Genomic DNA, 19,670 nt, shown 5'->3' on the forward strand with positions numbered 1-19,670 from the left:
TATTAATTAAAAACATCAATATTAAATAGAAAATTATTTTAAAAGACTTTAAACAAAGTAATTCAAATTTAAGGCTACTGGATAATTCAATTCAAAATATAATCGAATTTGGTACTATCGAAACATATTGTTTCGAAATTCACACTGAAGAAATCTTAATTAAAAACATTAATATTAAATAGAAGATTATTTTAAAAGGCTTTAAACAAAGTTATTCAAATTTTAGATAATAATTATAAAAGAAAATTTTAAAAAAAAGTTAGTTACACATTTCTATTATAGAAGATGTCGTAATTGAGTATGTTGAAATTTAATCTTACTGGATGTTATTGGCTGCCCTAGTAAGTCTTTAACGAGATGCTTTAGTTGTTGATGTGGGCTTCGTTGTTGCTATATTATCATCTGTGTTAATAACTTGAAAGTTGATAATGCCATCATATTCCACAGTTTCACTTTTTATTTTAGCCACATTAAGCACTTGATTTTTGCCAACACCATATTTGTTGCGTTTCAGCTCAGCATGTACATGTTCGGCTTTATTGATAATAAATTTGGGAGGGGTTTCTTTTAGCATGGTAATGCGTGCCGGACATTTTATCTTCTTTGTAGCCATCGAGGAACAACGCCATAAGATTTTCTTTTTATTTTCGCTCATAATCAAAAAGCGTACGCCGTTAGCCATAATAGCGGGTCTACCTCTAAGGGATTGAGTGAAAAATATCAAAAAATCTTCAGGATTGGGCACCACATCATTGGCCAATACCACTAAAAGAGAAAATAATAAGAGAACAAGGTAATTGATTAGTAAAAATGATTAAATTCAAAGACTTTAAAAACTAAAAATAACGAATTAAGGAGCCATAATATTTGAAATTGTTTGCTTTTTTATTTTATTAAAAAATAACTAGATTTTAAATTAAATTAAAGTTTATTATAAACTAATATTTTATAGTGAGTTTTCTATCACTTTTGCTGTTGGCTTTCAGTCTCTTCCACTAGTTCCACATGTGCCACATTCACTACCACAACTTCCTCATTTGTGATTTGATTAGCGTTATCAATTTGATTTACTGTGTCCGTTCTGGAAGCTGATGTTTTAGTGGACTGTTTGGTAGATGATTTGATATGGCAATGTTTGTGTATTTGCCGAAAATCATTTATATCAAATTTATTCATACATATCAATACCGGACAACGTATGCGACGATAATACCAATGACAGCGCCAAAATAAATTCGTGCGATTTTCATTATTACGAAAATATTTTAAACCATCTAACCACAACAATTGTCCACCACGTTTTGACACGGAAAATTGTATTTTCGGATGTTTGCCCTTGTACTGGCCATGCTGAGAGGATTCTGAAAAAGAAAAATTAGAAAAAAAACAAAATCTGTTAGTAAAAAAATTAGTAAAAAGTTTATAAAATTTTGCTATTCAGTGAAATTTTCTTTGGGTTTTCAAAACATACCTTTAATAATTAAAGACTTTAAGGTTTATATTAGAGATATTTTTCTGGAACATGATTGTATTGTATGGTTTTTATTTAAATAAATTTTGTAAAAAATGTTATTAAAACAATTTTTGTCATATATATTTACAAAGAATATTATTAAATTATTCACTCTATTTATATACAAAAATAGATTAAAAAAGAAACAATAACATTTAAAAGATTTCAGTTTATTTGGAACGTTTTTATGAACCGAATTCAGTAAAACAATTTTAAAATATAGAAAATTAAGTTAATCATTTTACTTATATTATCACAATGTATAGTTATGTTTTAACCTAAAGTTGAACTGACAGTTTTCATACAAAAGTTATTCTAAACGACAGTATAACTATAAGTTAACACATAACAAAACTTTGTGTTAAAGGTAATTTTTGAAGATAATTTTTTTCTTTTGTAAACCCCAAATTATCTTTATTTAGAAAAGTATGTATTTATTCAACAGTTTTGTAAAATAAATCCTAAAAAGGCCAAAATAACAATTCGAATACGATGATTTTTTGGCAATGGATTTCATTTGGAGCTGTCTATTTTCTAGTTTATTGAGACAAATTATCAGAAATGCTGAAATGTTAGAATGTGAATGGAGTTAACTATTTTGAGGATTTAAATTTAACTTCAGCTTTTATTCCAGCAAAATAATGTTGTTCAAAGTGAGTGTCCATTTCACGACTTCTTAAACAATAATACATTGCAATTTATTCTAAATGACTTCCTAAATTCCAATAAATTTGTCTATCATTACAAATCTCATCCAATTTTTAAACAAATAAATAAATGGGAAATTAATTTAAAAAACATGTCTTTTTAAACGACTTGTTTTTTACTGAATCCGGTCATAAGGCAGAATTTTGTTTAAATATGTAGTAGATGTATAGACCAAAAGAATCAAGGTCCATTTTACTTATATCTAAAATGCATATTTTATTAATATATACATAATTTTTTTTGTTTTCATTTTCTATTTGTTGCATACAAAAATGTCTTTAGTATTAAAATTTAAATAACAATGAGAAATTTACATAAATTACAACTATTAAACATAAAATAGAGATTTGTTTAAGGTTTTCTTAATTACTCGTATTTAAGCTTACTTGTGTAAAACTTTTCTTACTTCATTCTTTGTACACTATTTTTTTTCTTTGCGTGTTTAAATGTTGTGCCAACCTTTTAGATGTAATAATTTTTATAAATAACAAAATGTTATTTTTTATCAGTTTTTAAAAGCCGCTAAAGCAGCTTCACCCATCATATTGTGTTCTTTGGCTAAAAATGGTTTAATTTCGATATCGTTGCTGGACACATGGCGATGTTGATGGCACAACCTCAAATTTAAGGTATTCTCATCGTAAATGGCTATGGCCGGACATTTTTCCTTATAATAGTTGCTACACTTCCAGTACTGGCGGGAACCATGTTTTTTATTGCGGAAGAAACGAAAACCATTAATAACCAACAATTTGCCACCATTTTTCTTTGAATCAATAAAATCAATGCGAAATGCTAAAACGATAAATCACAAAAAAAAAGAAAATATTAATAAAAAGTCTTTATTAAGTTAATAAAGGTTTAACCCCATATCCATGAACAACTGTTAAACTAATAAAAGATTTATAAAAGAAAATTTCCATTAAAAATGTTTTATAAAACCTTTGATAAATTTAAAAAGTGTTTATGAATATGAATGGGAGATATTTTGTAAAAGCCAAAAATAAGAAAAAAGAAATTTGTTAAAATTTGTTATTGTTTTTCAATAATTTTTCATTTTAATATTGCTATTTATTTAAAATTAAAGTGTATTTTCTTTGTGTATTTGTTTAAGTGTTTGGTTTTTGTTGTTGTTATTAATTTGCAGCCTATTAATCTAGTCTTCATTTGTTAAAGGATGATTATGGCATCCTTTTATAATACATTTAGAGGGTACTTCTAGCGAGGTTATGGCTCTGGCTTTACAATTGTTATGCCATTTCGAACATTTCCAATAGATATTTGAGCCATAAACATTGTTTTTAATAAAACGATGGCCCTCGAAATACAACAGTTTATTGCCCCTGGCAGTATCAGTGTATTTTATATGGCCCCAATCATCTAAGGTACGAGAATTTAAAAATGTAGGCTTGCGTTTAGATAGACCGGTCTTAACCAGACCACCACTGCCACGATTAAATGCCGTGTTATTACACTTTAAATAGGAATTGTGTAAAAATGTTTCATTATCCTCCGTTACTTCTAATTTAACATTAGCCACACTATATTGAAAGGTACGCATGGAGTCTGTAAACAAAATAAACATAAAAAAGTATGTTTTATAAGAAAATGTTTCAATGAAATATTAATTTGTAAATTTGCTTAACATTTATAAATAGATATTTAGAAATTTAGCTTAAAATTTTTTTATTTTTAATTTTTTTTATGAATTTTTATTTTTCCTGTTTTTTTTGTAATATTAGTATTAGTATTTTATTTAAAAAAATATAGTTAGTTACTTTATAGCTAAATATTTATAGGATCTTTTATGTACATGGTGATTTTATATGGAATTCTTAGAATTCTTTTTGCTAATATTTCTATTTAATGATAAAACTTTGGATAATATTATATTATTTTTATCCTTATAGGCTTTACGATCGGGATATTTTCGTGTATGATTATGTCCAAATGTATGTTGGATTATACGTTCTAAGCCATTTTGATCGCGACCAGTGACAATACGTGCCCGGCACAAGGTTATATCCTAAAAATGAACAATAAGAAAAATTTACATAAAACGGCATTATTATTAATTTTTTTTTTTTAAAGTATGAGTAAATAATAAAGCTGTTATTCAAATTTAATCTTAAACAAGTTATCGGAATGTGCGACAGATACGAATCTTTAAGTATGTATTAAAGAGTGAGTGAGTAAATTTATTCAAATATTGTAGAAATTCATTAAACATTAAAATATTGGCATATTATTCGGTATTTATAAATTTATCGACTTTTTCAGGAAATCCTACCATTAAAGATTTTATAGTTACTTCCGTTACCTTTTTGAACGAGTTGGCCCACTTAAAATTAAAATCGTACATGTCCTGTGATAACTTTCCAGTGTTCTTTATTTTTTCACAATACCTTTACACAGGCCAAAGTTCTGGACAGTTATGTTTTTTGGGATTTGCATCCCGTGTAGGGTTTTTAATTTCCAGACCTTTTTTGATTCCCGCGAATCGGACATTTTTTCTACATTCCCGGGTACTCGGCTATTCCCGAAATATATAATGATACTGTAAATTAGGAATATTATAGCCAAATTTCATATAAAAACTTAGTGTTATAATTATTAAATATCAGAGCTTCGAATTAATTAATAAAATTTGAGCTTAATTCACTAAAATCTTAATCCGTAATTAAAAAATGTCAGCCTTTCATTCTATAACTCTATTCCAAATATTTACTTTTTAGATTCATTCCAAAGTCTTTGTTTAAACTGAATTAATTTTAAAGATAATTAATAACAGAATTTATTCAAACTTTGAATGATTAAATTTTTGTTAAATCAAATCATTTACAAAATTAATCTTTTTGTACCAGATTTGAATTGAAGAAAAATTTAATAATTTAATAAATTTTTGAAGCTATTTTGTTATGGGTTTGAAGAAGAAATTTAAAGAAATTAGAATGATTCAATAAGAAATAAATTCTATAAATAATGAATTCACTTTTTAAATTTTCATACGAAAAACCCCAAATAAATAATAATAAGCGGTCTATTATTGCCAAGATATAAGCAAAAAACTGTAAAAAAAAACTTTTCACTGTTTTTTGGTGAAAAAATAGAGTTCTAACTTGTTTTCTATGTATTTTCGTCCCGGGATTCCCGACTAAAAATCCCGGGAATCGGGTAGTGAAAAATGGGCAAAATTCCCGGGAAATTTGTACCGGGAATTCCCGTGATAAAACCCTACTCCCGTGGTACAAAATTGACATTATTGTTTGAATACTACTCAAGGGCCTTTTTTCCATAGTTGCATGATGCCAAATCGGGCCTAATATATATGAAGACACTATGTGCTGTTTTAAGAAAGGTAAAGGCCGTTTTTGTATTTCTTTTAAGAAAGGTAAAGGCCGTTTATGTATTTCTGTGTTTATCGTGCTTCAACTTCAAATGGCTTGCAACACAAGAGACATCTTGGTTAATTTTGTTAGTTTTTTCCGGTATTGTTATTGAACATCCGTTAGCCACATAAAAATATTGATCCGGAAGTTGTGAAAAGTCTGTCAGTACATAAGTTTCACATCCATCACACTACAGGTGTTTTTTATTTTAATTTTGACCTAAATTTTTTCGCTCGTTCTTTTGCTTCTAAGTTCTTTGCCGCATTTCGATCTGGCGCATTCTGAATTTTATACGACTTCAACCCAGCATTATGCGCACAAAAGAATCAGAGCATTTACGAGCTGCTATTCTGATAGAAGGGTTCGTTGCTCTTCGTAAGAGTTGTTCGACTTCTTTTGTCTTACCAATATCTGTGAGACTTTTTTCTTCCTGATCCATTTTTTCTTTTTAATGTTCAAGTTTTCCTTATACTATTTAATGGCTTTTCAAACAGTATGGTTCATCGTCATACTGTTTGAAAAGCCATTAAATCAGATTTTTTGAATTCAGATCTTTTGCTATTTTGTTTAAAGTCCATATTGGATTTTTTTGAAGTTTTACTTTTTTCGCTGACATTTTTGACAGAAATAACAATTGAAAATTAATGATTTAGAAAATATAATATCTGACATAAAAACTAACGTGATTGAAAAAATAATTATTTGTTAAACCAAGGATAAGTTTTGGCTGGAATAGTGTGTATAAGTTTTTTCGGACTAATTCAAAAACAAGTAAGAGAGGTATATTCGGCTGTGTCGAATCTTAAATACCCTTTACCAAATTATATTAAAAAATAATTTTTTTTAAATATTTTTAGGTAAACAAATTTTTTTTTTTTAATTTTTTTTAAAAAAGTTTTTTTCTAAATTCTTTTTTTTAATTTTTTTTTTTTTGAAAAAGAATTTTAAAAAAAATTCGGGTTAAAAAATATTTTTTTTTCTATTTTAAGCAACCGAGTCGGAAGAATTCCCGACATATGGATGTAAGTTATTTGGGGAATTCGGAAAGTTGATTTCAACATACAGACGGATAGTCGGACATGGCTATATCGACTTCGCTATCTATAACGATCCAGAATAGATATACCTTTGCCATTCATGATTAAAGGTGATTTTATTTTATAAAACAAAAATTTTAATGTTTCACATACTAAAAGGCTTGTATCTATCGCACATTCCGTTCGAAATAGTTTTGATTCCGTAGTTACTTAGATTCTGTTTAATTTTGTAAATTCGAAATTTATTAAAATATTTAGACCAATCAAATACAAATAAATATCATTTCTAATTTGAAAACTAAAGTTAAAGTAATTCCGAAAATAGTTTTCATTTAATTTTTTCTGAAAAAGTAAAAATATTTTTAGAAATTTACTTTGACACAAAACAGCTGTTGTTTAAAGACTAGCAAGTCTTTCATTGTTCCTTAACATGCGTTTAGCAGATTGGATAAGAAATACATTATAATGAACTAGTATGTTAAATCCATGTTAATTTTGGTTACAGCCGTAAAATGTCTATAGTTGTGTGCAACATTTATAATTTGTAAAACTAAAATAATCTTTTTATAAATTTTCAAACATAGGTTTGAATTTTTGAATTTAGTTTCGAAAAATTCTGCATAATTATTTGAACAGCTTTAAAAATTTTTAAAATTGTCGAATTTGATTTCAATATTTATTCACTTAAATAATAGCTTATTCTTTGAAAATTAAAATGTTTACATTAAAATTGTTATAAAAATTACTTTGAAACTTACCTTTTTTGAACAAATCCAATAAGTGCGGGTGCTTGATTTACGATTTTTAACAAATTTTTCATTTCCGTAAAGTAGTACCGTACAACCTCTTTGACCCACAGCTAAAACTGCTAGTTCTGCAAAGATTGATAATATTATTAAAGAAAAATATTTAACATAAAACACATTCTAAATAGAAATAAATATATACATGATACTAATTGTTTAATAACACAATTTAATTTTAAATTCATGTAATTTATTGATATTTTAAATTTATAATTTTTTGCTCACACCATGTATAAAAAAATAATACAAAATTATTATTTTACTATTTTTAACAGATGTATTTAAAAAAAAAAGAAACTTTTTACTATATTCATGTTTTAATATTTTTGTAAAAAAAAAATTTTACAAAATCCTAAGGCTGGTTAATTTTCTTGGAATTTTTCTTTTTATTAATTTTATTTAATGACGTAACACTTGATATAACAAAACCCTTTTTGTCCTTCCTGATGGTTTTAAGTTTGGAATGAAGATTTTTGGGTGTATGGTTGTGTTTGCAATTATATTGGAATATACGTTCCAAGCCATATGCATCACGACCAGTAACAATGCGTGCCCGACAAATTGTTGCGTTCTATAATAAGAATAGAAAAATAAAAAAGAAAATATTATTTTTAATTAAAATGAGTATTTTAAAGGCCTGTTTTTGTTTTTAAAAATCTTGTATGGAAATATTTTAAAGTCATAGCTATTTCTGAACTAGTTATTCATAAGGAAAATCCAAAAAAAAAAATAAGAAATTTGTGCCTTTTATGGATCTTTATCGCAGATCATCAATAACAAATTTCTCGAAAGAATAGTTTAAAACATCTATCTTTGCAACATATTGATCGCTAAGTTTACCAATCAACGAACATCGTCAAAAACAATAATTTAAATTGATTATATAAATTTTTAGTTATCTAAAGGAAATTAAGATTTTTAAATACTTTTAAAACTCACCTTTTTCGAACAAATCCAATATGTTCGGGTATCAGTTTTACGATTCTTTACAAATTTTTCATTCTTATACATCAATATCTGACAACCTCCTTGGCCTCTAACAAAATTTGGTAGATCTAGAAATAGTAGCAAAATTTGGAACAAAAACAATTAAAAATGCAATTTAAACACAATTTTGAACGCTTACAATAAAGTAAAATAAACATTATATTAATTTTTAATTTCAAAAATTTATTGTTTAATTGATATTTGTGAAATTAATTCAAACGATCCATAAGTGTTTTTTTTTTTTTTTTTTTAAGCATCATCAGTCAACAATAACGCTCTTTGTTGCTTTCGAAATCAAGGTGAATGTTTAATCTTTCTACTTATTTCCTGTACTAGTTTTGTGTCCTCATTTAACAGAGCCTCAGCTAAAGCAATTGCTGTAGATTTACGTTTTTTGCGTGTCACCAACTGTGAATGATTATGATGGCATGATTCCAAAACAATCTGTGTAATACCATTCACAACATCAGTCACAACGCGGGCATTACATTTTAAACTACCCTAGAATGCACAAAAAAAAAAGAAAAGAAAGAAGAAATTATAATTTGAAAAACTGAAAAAAGAAATATGAATACGAAAAAATAACAAATGTTTGTAAGAAATATTTGCATGCATGCTGGATACTTGGATATTCATATGTAAGTATGTATGAAAGTTCATTCGCATTTTAAAGTGTATTTTTAAACAAAAATATGTATGTTTGTAAATAATGCCAAAATAACACAATATTTGTAAATTTTTGCTGGAATTTTCCACGAAAAAATTTATAAATTCAATAATTGATTTTTAACAGTTTGGTAACAAGGGTACATAAGCTTAGCTAAGGCATCTATATTGTAACAATTGGATAATCGGTTTATAATTGATATACAATTGAAATTGAGCGATTTTACACCATTGTTATATAGAGTTTTAGCTTTGAACCTAGATAAAATACAAACCAAAGCAAATTTAAAATTTTTGACCAACTACGAACTTCGTTTAACCATAAATTTAAAATAATTTGGAACGGCTAAGTTGCCTTGGGCAAATTTCTTTAAAAAGTTTACTGGTTTTGGCTTAATTTAGTAGAAAAAATTGCGAGTATTTTCCAGAATGTAAGATATTTTTAATATTTCTTCGGAGTGAAAATTTCTGTGAAATTTATACAGCTACTTCTAAATTAAAAAACACCACCTACCTTTTTGGCACATATCCAATATGTTTTCACACCACTTTTGCGATTTTTAACAAAATTATAACCCCTATATGCCAATAGGGTGCAGCCTCTTTGCCCCATTATAAATGAGAAATCACCATGTTCCACCTTAATATTACCTACAAAATAGAAAAGATAAATATTAATAAAAATGCAAGTGTACAGCTTCAAAACAACTTCTACAAACACACCCCAACCAGCCCCATTAAAATTAATTAAGATTTGATTTCAAAATAAATTAATAACATTTTAAAGTTTATTATAAAAAATTTGCCATTAAACGAGAAAAAGAAAAAATAAAACAAATTCTTTAAACAAAACTTCAAACACCAGTCAGTCATTTTCTGATAATTTTCTTAAACATTTCAAAAATTAAATAAACTAGAAAATTAAAAGAGGATGCTGATGATGATGATGGTAAAACATACGTAATGTTTGGCGACTATATTTTTATGTGTTGGGCAGATAGTAAACAGAAATTTGAAATATTTGTCTGCTTAAGGATGAGGAGCCTCATTAAAACGGTGGATGATTGTGTTTGCCACATTTTAGCACCACATCGTGACGAAAGTCTTCATCGATGGTAACTGCACGAGCCTTGCATTTATGAATACCTGCACGGGCACAAGACCAATAGGTTTTATTACCCGATGCTTTATTGCGCGTAAATGTGTAGTCACCAACCTTAAGTTTACGACTGCCACGAAAGCCGGTTATATAAGTGATGAAAAAGTTGCCAACTACAGGAGAAATTAAACAAGAAAACATTTAAATGATTAAAAGAAAGTATTCGAAGGAATTTAAATTTGATTAAAATTTAAATATTGTTTAAGAAGAATAAGTAAGATAATAAATATTTACTTTTATTATGAGTTATGTGTTAATTGTTATAACGTTGTGACAACTTACTTACTTATTCTTCTTTTCAGTTTTAGTTTCTTTAAAAACAAATTTTTATTCGTATTTTTGTTTTATAAATTGTTGTAAACATAAAAACTTATTTTAGTTATAAAGAAATTACAAAGTTTTTCCGTGAAAATTGTTAAACAATAAGACAATTTCTTTATTTGTTTAAAATTATATTAAATTAAATTATTATAAAAAAAATTAGTGTTATGACATATTTATTTTATAGTTAATTAAATTAAGTTTTTTTACGTTTATTTTATTCATTTAATTATACCGGTAATTGTTCAGAATGTTCAATTTCCTTTTTAACATCGATCTTTTCTTTGGGATCTTTTTTTGCATTCTGTTCGGCTTTAAGAGTTTTTAGAGAACCATATTTTCTAGCCTGTGTTATTACTTCATGATTATGCTCACTGTTTAATACTGTCAAAATATTGCCTTTGGTTTTGATGCGGGCCCGACAACGTAATACGGCAAATTGGCTGCAACGCCAATAAGTGACATCTTCCCGGGTGACATGACGATTAAATGTGTGCTGTTTCAACAGCAATTGTTTGGTGCCGTATTTACTGACCACAAACACCGGACCATTGTTGCTGTTGCGCAAGCTGGCCGTTGATAGACGTTGGACACACGATGTCGAAGAAGTTTCCGCCGCTTCATCAACTACCAACTCATCTTGAACCTGCACCACCTGAGCCTGCATAACTACCTGATCAAAGTAAGCGTTTTCTAAAAGAAATATTTTGCAAATGAAAAAAGAATATAAATTAATAAAGTACTTGTTGTTAACAATACTAAGCTATTTAGCAAATGAAACACAGTAAATATTTAGTTTTGTAATTTTTTGTTTTATTTTTCTTTTTATTAGAATTTCTTTGTATTTATTAAACATTCGTTTAGATGAATTTTACATTTGATAAGCTGGCCACCCTTTAGATCACTCAATACCAAATAGGCAGGGCAATTAAGGGTCAAACAAGTCCAATAACTGCGAAACGCTGTTGAACGAGTCTTTTGATATGTTTTGCCATTATATTCAATATATTCCACATTGCCACATTTAGTAATTTGTATTTCTAAAAGTTTTTATAGAAAAAATAAAAAATAATATATTAACTAAAGCTAAAAGTAAACCAAATAATATTTAATTAAGTAATTATCAGAGATGTGATGAATCGATCTCGTTTTGAAAATGTGAGATGAATTTCGATCGATTTCAAGAATAATTCTTGAACCAATATCTTAATATTTTCTACCATTACATTTATTTATAACTAATTTATGTAGTAATCATTAAACCCTTTAAGTGTTCAACTATAAAATTTATTCCTAACACAAATATTTAACTTTATTTATTACACACACTTTTAAGCATAAACAGATTAATAATATAGTAATCTGTTCTGGGTAAAGACGATTTTGTATCGTTATTTGAAAAAGAGTATTTATAATATAAAATATTTAAAGTGTTGGACATACTGCAGCCTCCTATTATTTGTATAATTCTAAATTGAGCTAAAATAATAATAATATTTAAATTTACTCAATTCTTGTTTCTTTCATAATTAAAATACAATTCAATACAAATTTATTTGACCGTTTTTATTATAATTTAAAAGCCGAATATTGTATTTATCTTTAAAATTATTTACATTTTACTTAAAAACACTTAAAGGGTTGTTAAGCTAAGTAAAAAAATTATCCATAGTTTAACACCTTGTTATTTTGTCTAGTCATTTATTATAAACTTATTTTAATTATATAGTATATTATTATTTACATTAATTTAATATAAATTGTCATTTAATTGTTGTGTGTGCACAATGTATGTATTTTAGAATAACTTTAAACGCTGTGGCATAAGACCATCAATTTTTATTGCATTGGCTGGCAAGGCGTCTTCCGTAAATTTTGGCGGATGATTGTGAGGATTTTTTCCCAATTTTAAACCACCTTCTAGTTTTGTTATGCATCTGGCCGTACATTTATTTTCTGAAACCCGTTTACCATTACCGCTGGAACAAATCCAATTGATGGTCGAACGAAAACTAGCTTCTTTTTTGTACATATAACCACGGAATATAAGATTTAAACCCTGTTTCTGGTTGCGCATATAATGATAGGTTTCGTTTTCCAACCACACACCAATAGGCAGCGGTAACATGAAACTATTGGCTTTTGGCGAAAGCAATTCTCTCACTGAGGAAGTAGCTGTAAGAATTTTAGTATAGGAATTAGTTAAATATGTAAAGATTTATTTTTGTTAAGTTGGAAAATTGTAATAGAAAGAAAACACTTTATTTATTTATAAGTTTCAAAAATTTATTTTATTATTTACAATTATTTAAAGTGAGCTTTATTAATTATTTGTTATTAATGCAAGTAATCTTTATCTCTTAAGGTTGTTGTGTATTGTTTCATCCGTTGTAAAATTTATAAACTTTAATACTGTTGTATCTAGAATTCTTTAGAATAGAGACTCTTGAAACATTTTTATAATCACCCTTATCGCGGTTGGAGTATGTGTTTTACGCCTACGACAGTTTCGTACTAGATTAAAAATAAAATGTAACCTGTTTCTTTAATCTAGTACGAAACTGTCGTAGGCGTAAAACATATACGTCAACCGTGATAAGGGTGAATATTTTTTTTCTTGACGTCGGAGAAAAATTAGTTTTGGATTTTTCACAAAATAACATACAATCGGGATCTCAAAAACGGTTTTTTTATAACCAAATTATAAAAATTTAAAAACAAAAATTTTCAAAATTTTTTTTAATTTATATAAGTGAACAAATTGAATGCAAACAAATTTTTTAAAATTTCTTTTTTAATGTTTTTTTTTAATTTAAAATAAAATTATTTATTAGTGAAAAAAATGTGTTTGCCAAATATTTTTTTCCCAATTTTGACCTATTGTAGGTCCGACTTGCTAAATGTCTCATATACGCCGTTGCAAACTTAGTAATCCTGTTTCTTTTTTCCTTTTATCAGCCATATGTGGGCCGATTCTCTCGATTTGAAATAGCGACCGAACCAGGTCTATAGATGATATATAGATGTATGAATCATGTATTTAACTTATTTGGGGACTACGGAAAGATTTCAATATACAGACGGAGAGACGGACTCTTCTATCTATAACGATTCAATATACATATATATCTGTGGTCATATGGAAGAGTAGCTTAAGTCAACATAAGGGCGAATTGATAATGAAAAAGATTTTAAGTAGAAAATGTGACAAATCTTCTACCTTTGATGTCTAATAAATTTAATACCAATATGTTAAGTTACAGATTTTTTGTAAGCAACAATAAAAATTACACACAATTGGAAATACTTCAAAATTGGTTTGTTTCGACTTAAGTTGTTCTTCCATACGGACACAAATATATACTTTGTCGTCTGTGAAAAATCTTATATTTTTGGATGAAAACAAATTGGTGAAATAAATTTTTGGTTGAAAAAACATTTAATTTTGATAAAACGAAATTGTGGTAAAAAAAATTCTATGGCGTTTATATGTGTTTGAATGGCATTTGAAATATCTATCATTAGATATTTATGTATACGGTATGTAATGGTTTGGTTTTAATGACTTAGTTTTCCAAATATAGATCAGAAATGGGCGATCGATTTTCCCGAATTTAAATAGAAACCGAACCAGTTATGTATGTAAGTTTTCACTGACGGATCCTAGATGGACTCTGGTACAGGGGCCGGGGTTTATTTGGCCGATAATGATATCAAACATTCATATAGACTCTCTAACGAGTATAGCGTCTTCCAGGCAAAGATCTTCGCGATCTGGAAAACCACAGAGTTGATAAGGGCATACGTTAATTAGGGGTCTGTAGTGAATATTTACGTGGAGGAGTTATTGGTACACTACTCAATAATATTGTGTTGGGGTACCGGGGTCTGTGATATACAGGGAAATGAGGTGGTAGATGAACTGTCCAGACATGGTTCATGATCCAAATCAGAACTAGGGTACTAGGGAACGGGATAAAACCTCCTATATGTTACTACTACAGGGAAATATTTTAAAGATTCCGTGACTCCATTAACCAATCCTGGAGTAGTAGGATGGGTTGCAAAGTTTCCAGGGCCCTTTGGCCAAAACTGAATGCAAATGCGACCAGAACACTGATTGGGTTGGATAGGTGTAGCCTCAGGATTCTAGTAGGAATGATAACCGGTCACTGCTCAATTGGGGCCTCCAAATGGAAATGGAATAATGGCACACAGGATTTTGTAGGGTGTGTGGAGACAGTAGAGCACATTATGTGCAATTGCCCGAGATTACAGGGTCATAGATATAAATGGCTAGGTAACAGATTTTTTGATTAACTTGGGAGTGTTGCTGGCTGTAAACTGTGTAACATATTTGGTTTTATCAGGGGAATAGGGGAATTTTATCTACGGCGATTTAAAATCTGTAACAAAATCTTTTTTTTCCCCCTACATTCTTTAATGTTTATGACTCTTGAAAAGAATCACAATGGACGTTCTCCGAGTGGAAGTGCACATAGTGCACACCCCTTCGAAAATAACTAACTTGTATGTAAGTCATTTGTGAGATTCGGAAAGTTAATTTCCAGAGGCAGACGATTATGATGGAGTCGCAAATTAAAAATGTAGAAATTACAAACGGTGTCATTCGCCATGAGTGATAAGACTATACATAAATACAGATTTTTATAACAAATGGTGAAAAATCGTTTTAGATGAAAATATATCGGAGCATCATCAAAAGAATTATTATCCAATTAAAATGATTATAAACACAAAAAGTTATCGTATCCCATAGGACAACATTTTGTAGGTATGTATATCATTTAAACGATGCTTATTGATCTACAGAATATGATAAATATCAGAAAAACAAATTTGTATTATGACTTCAGAGCCTTCCTAAGATTTATATACATAATTTTACCCAAAAAAGTTTCGCAAATCTAATCGAAATAAATTTCAATAATTTTGTCATTTCATTTCTTTCAGAATGAACTAAAGGAAATTTTCCTTAATTAGCACATCAATGCTTGTAGTTGGAGTACTATTGGTACAACAGAATCCATTCCTCGGATCACTCCATTGTAAATACATATGTATGAAGCAAGTTATCTTTGGCTTCGGGAAATTGATTTAAACGAAAATGAGGACCTTATTTGTGTGGCTAAAATTAATTAGTTTTATATTTAGTTTATTTAAATCATTTATTTTAAATACGTCAAACTAAGGTAAAGTATTATTTTCGTAAATTATTTTTTTTAATACCTAGCACACTTAAATTTCTTTGCACTATTTGTGCACGCACCTTTCTATATATTTATTTTTATAAGATTAAATTAAAATTGTAGAAAAAACGGTTTAAATTAAACACAAAGAAACATATACTGAGATTTTACTCGAAAAATTTTGAAAGTTAATTTACAAATTTTCTTCACTAACATTGCAGATAGTTTATGGCCATAAAAAATCGTCAATATTTGTGAAAAAACTTTTTTTTTTATATATAAAAATTGGTCCTGAAATAGAACTAAAGTATATGTATCTAGAATTTAAAATATACTTATCAAAACTTATCACATAAATTGTAGAAAAAATTAGAAATATTTTTAACAGCAAATTTCTTTAATTGCATTTATTGCAATGAACTCATCGTCGGGCTCTTCTTTCTTTATTTCTAGCTCTAGCTCATCTTGTTGGGCATATTCTGGTTGTTGTTGTTTCTGCTGTTTCTTAACTTTTTTACGATTTTCAATTTTTTTGCCAGCTTTCATTGGTATATTTGGTAGTTTATAGACTTTTTCTGCACTATTGCTCCACGATTTAAGTAGTTTTCTACCAAAGTTTATTTTCTCATATTCTCTTTCATGAGTGTGAATGCCGGCAGTTTTTATTAAACCAAAAGCATCTATAATGAGACGAGCTTTGCAACTATTTTTGATGAAACGAAAACAACGCCAATATTTTTCACGATTATTGCGATATAAATAATCGTCTAAAATGACTAAAGGCGTGCCACGAGGCGTGTAAATATATTCCAATATATTGACTGCAATTAAGAAAATATAATTTTTATGAAATTATTAAATCTAGACTAGTTTAGGAAAAATTTTATGAGATCCTAGTAAATAGTCTAGAAAATCTGAAAAAAATAGTAAGTTTTCATTACATTTTTTATTTATTTTATTATACTTGTGTAAATATACATAAGTTTAAATATTTTTATTGTAGGTAGCTGTAATATAAAAATATATCATACATAAATCCTGTCCTTTTATTACTTCAAATTTAATATATCATTATTTTGCAAATTCTAAAAATAATACAGCATTATTGGTGTTGGAATTTTGAATTTTTTAATATTAAAAAAAAATATTGAAGGTTTGTTACTTAAATAAACTGCCGGATTTCAGACAATGCCGGATTTCAGACATCTAATCGGTTTTGGAGAGAGATTTCTGTTTCAACAAAAAATATAAAAAAGTTATTTTGTTCATTCACTCATAAGTTAAGGTATTCTAAAAGATTACGGATAGTTCATATGTAAATCGTTAAATGGAATTCACATGCTTGCAAGTTTGTTTCTTCACCAACTGAAAGATTTATTATTTATGTATATTGTATGTAGATGGTATTGTTAATTAATTTGGGCCAGCGTGTGTCTTCTCAGCCTAGAAGGCTGCACTCAAAGTAGGTTGGTTCCCAATATGTTTTTATGAAAAATATGGTTTCTAAAATATCCTTCTTTTCACAAGTTACAGAAACGAGCAGCAGGTGAAGCTATATATTCCATTCGATTACTGATAGCTGCAGAATTTAATTTTGTTTTATCCCCGGCAAGGATGAACGATGTGAAAATATTTGTATATCAATCAAGCAGAAAACTTACCCATCTCCTTTGGAGCTAAACATTTCAATCTTTAAAAAATATATTTTTTACACATAATTTTAATTCTAGAACACAGAAGGACTTCATTACAAATATATATAACAAAATAAATAAATTACTCTTATAAAAATAAATAACACGTTTTTGCACTATTATTTTTTTTTTGTTTTGTTAAAATGGCATTTTGTTTGTTATGGTTTTTTTTAACGAATCTGTACTACGAAGCAAATCAAAACAAACTTGATAAATTCGCCGTGGCATACAAATAAATAACTGTGCTATGAATATGCATTCCTTTTTAAGAACATAAAAAATATTTTTCACAAAACTTGTATGGGCTGCTATATAAAACAGCTACACAATTAAATTAAAACATAGGTGCATATACAATCATTACTTCACTTTACTTTAATTCTTATAGCATTTATTTGTATTTTTCTTATTATTCGTAAATTTTCAATACTATTTGGTTATTAGTGTATTTTTTTATGAAGCTGGCCCAATGTGGACAGTTTCTTGAGATATTTTTTTTTCAAAGCGGGTTTTCTAGATATTACCGATACATTTGTTAACAAATTTTGTACAACACTTTTTAGTAGTACTTAAATTACGAAAATAAACGTTTTTAATTAATTTTTAGCAATTTTAAACACATTTTTTCAACAATTTTCTTATTTTTTTACGGCATACACAGCACAACATATCACGGCGAAATTTATTAACTATTATAAAATTGTAATAGATGATACAAAATGGCGTATGTAGTATAAGTACAGAGATGTTTTAAAACACAGAATTGCCAACTATTTGTACTATTTTATTAATTGTAAATAAATATTTATTAGCTAAATACCAATATCAGACATTAATAATTTTACTTTGAAATTAATACTAAAAAATATATAAATTTAATTTTATTTATGCCTTTAATCTAATTGTCAATTACTTGTTTTTTAGCAAATGTTTATTAGAATATCAATATCTAGACAAATTAGTAGTGATGCTTTTAGTTTTATAAACCCCATTAATCAGAATTTATCAATAAAAAATATACATATTTAACAAAATTTTAAAATTGTTTTATTTATACACATTAACATTATTAACACACGTATTATTATTTAACATACACCTGTTTTTATTTTTTTTTAGTTGATCTTAAACTTCAACAATTACTAGAGCAATCTATCGGAAATCGTAAAATACGCAAACACGAGAAGGAATCAAATGAATTTCCTTCAATTGAAACAATTACTCACGCCATCAATACACAAAAAGGCACACCTCTTACATACGGTTCCAGTGGCAAATGCCCAATGGAGATAATTTTAGATGGCCATCATTTCCGCTATATTTGTAACAAAGATGAATATAGAATATACCGGTGTTGCTACCAATTGAAGAAAAAGGAATGTTCCGCAAAAATTGTTCGATTTAAAAATCTGGCTTATCTTTTAAATGACAAACATTCACATAAATTACCAGATACAGTCAAAAACGTGACATCACTGCAGGTTGCCGATAAAACTCCCATAGTTTTAAAAGTCAAACCATCAAATCTAGAAGTTGAGAAATCAATTCCAGATTACTTGGACATTAAAATTAAAGATGAAATTATACCTCACGATGAGTCTTTGGAATTTACTGCTGAAGTTCCCAACAAGACACTGGTGATAGAGGACCCAAAAGAATTTCGTGAAAAAATTAAGGAACGTTTACAAAAACGTTTAACTCGCAAAACTAAAAAACTACCAAAATAACAAAACTTCAGTATTTTATAACAATAGGTTGATATGGTACATTTGCAGCAGGATCGTCACAATATTTTTGATCGGAGTACTGCAAATCATTTCACCCACCAAACTATTGTTACCTCAATATATTTACTAAAATTATTATTTTTAACGTGTCATTTACGTTTCATGAATTATGACGGAAATAAATTTGTATTCGATAAATACTATCTGTTTAAGCAAACTTCTTCGTTTACCTGATATTCCACTTAATATTAAACCTAGGAATGAATTATAGTCGTCAAAAAGCTTCATTCATCATGATGTCCATAAGATATTGACCAAAAATCACAAGATATTTGCGGCCAAAGGTCATAGAAATTGGATTTTTATGATATATACATAAATTGCATTGCATAAGCGTAATACATGTTATAATTTATTACTGTTATAGAAGCTGACACATCTATAACTAATAAA

The 19,670-nt window shown here is 27.9% G+C and overlaps 2 protein-coding genes across 15 annotated transcripts in view; both read right to left on the reverse strand.

Annotated features, from left to right (window-relative positions):
• Positions 1-19,670, reverse strand: part of LOC135964310 (modifier of mdg4-like) — a 59,243-nt gene that overhangs the window by 8,189 nt on the left and 31,384 nt on the right. The window contains exons 5-7 of one of the 14 annotated variants that reach the window (XM_065516515.1): positions 10,962-11,279; positions 10,067-10,378; positions 9,622-9,757 (exon numbers count right to left, since the gene is read on the reverse strand). The exons of 2 other annotated variants lie outside the window; for them this stretch is intronic. In XM_065516515.1, coding sequence (XP_065372587.1) covers positions 10,155-10,378; positions 10,962-11,279 — 542 coding nt within the window. In that variant the 3' untranslated portion in view covers positions 9,622-9,757; positions 10,067-10,154. Of the gene's footprint in view, positions 1-340; positions 766-866; positions 1,362-2,711; positions 3,017-3,249; positions 3,788-4,028; positions 4,248-7,405; positions 7,522-8,597; positions 8,942-9,620; positions 9,758-10,066; positions 10,379-10,821; positions 11,280-11,377; positions 11,627-12,131; positions 12,762-16,162; positions 16,618-19,670 lie in introns of those variants that run through there. 11 more of the 14 variants (XM_065516530.1, XM_065516529.1, XM_065516536.1 and 8 more) reach the window with 11 other exon arrangements.
• LOC135964312 (uncharacterized) lies at positions 7,622-8,613 on the reverse strand. The gene is made up of 3 exons (XM_065516540.1): positions 8,580-8,613; positions 8,393-8,508; positions 7,622-8,024 (listed from the first exon to the last, which is right to left on the reverse strand). Exons 1-3 carry the CDS (start codon positions 8,596-8,598, stop codon positions 7,806-7,808), a joined length of 354 nt encoding a protein of 117 aa, XP_065372612.1. The 5' UTR covers positions 8,599-8,613; the 3' UTR covers positions 7,622-7,805.

This window comes from Calliphora vicina, chromosome 1 (genome assembly GCF_958450345.1).
Source record: "Calliphora vicina chromosome 1, idCalVici1.1, whole genome shotgun sequence".
Taxonomy (NCBI): Eukaryota; Metazoa; Arthropoda; class Insecta; order Diptera; family Calliphoridae; genus Calliphora; species Calliphora vicina.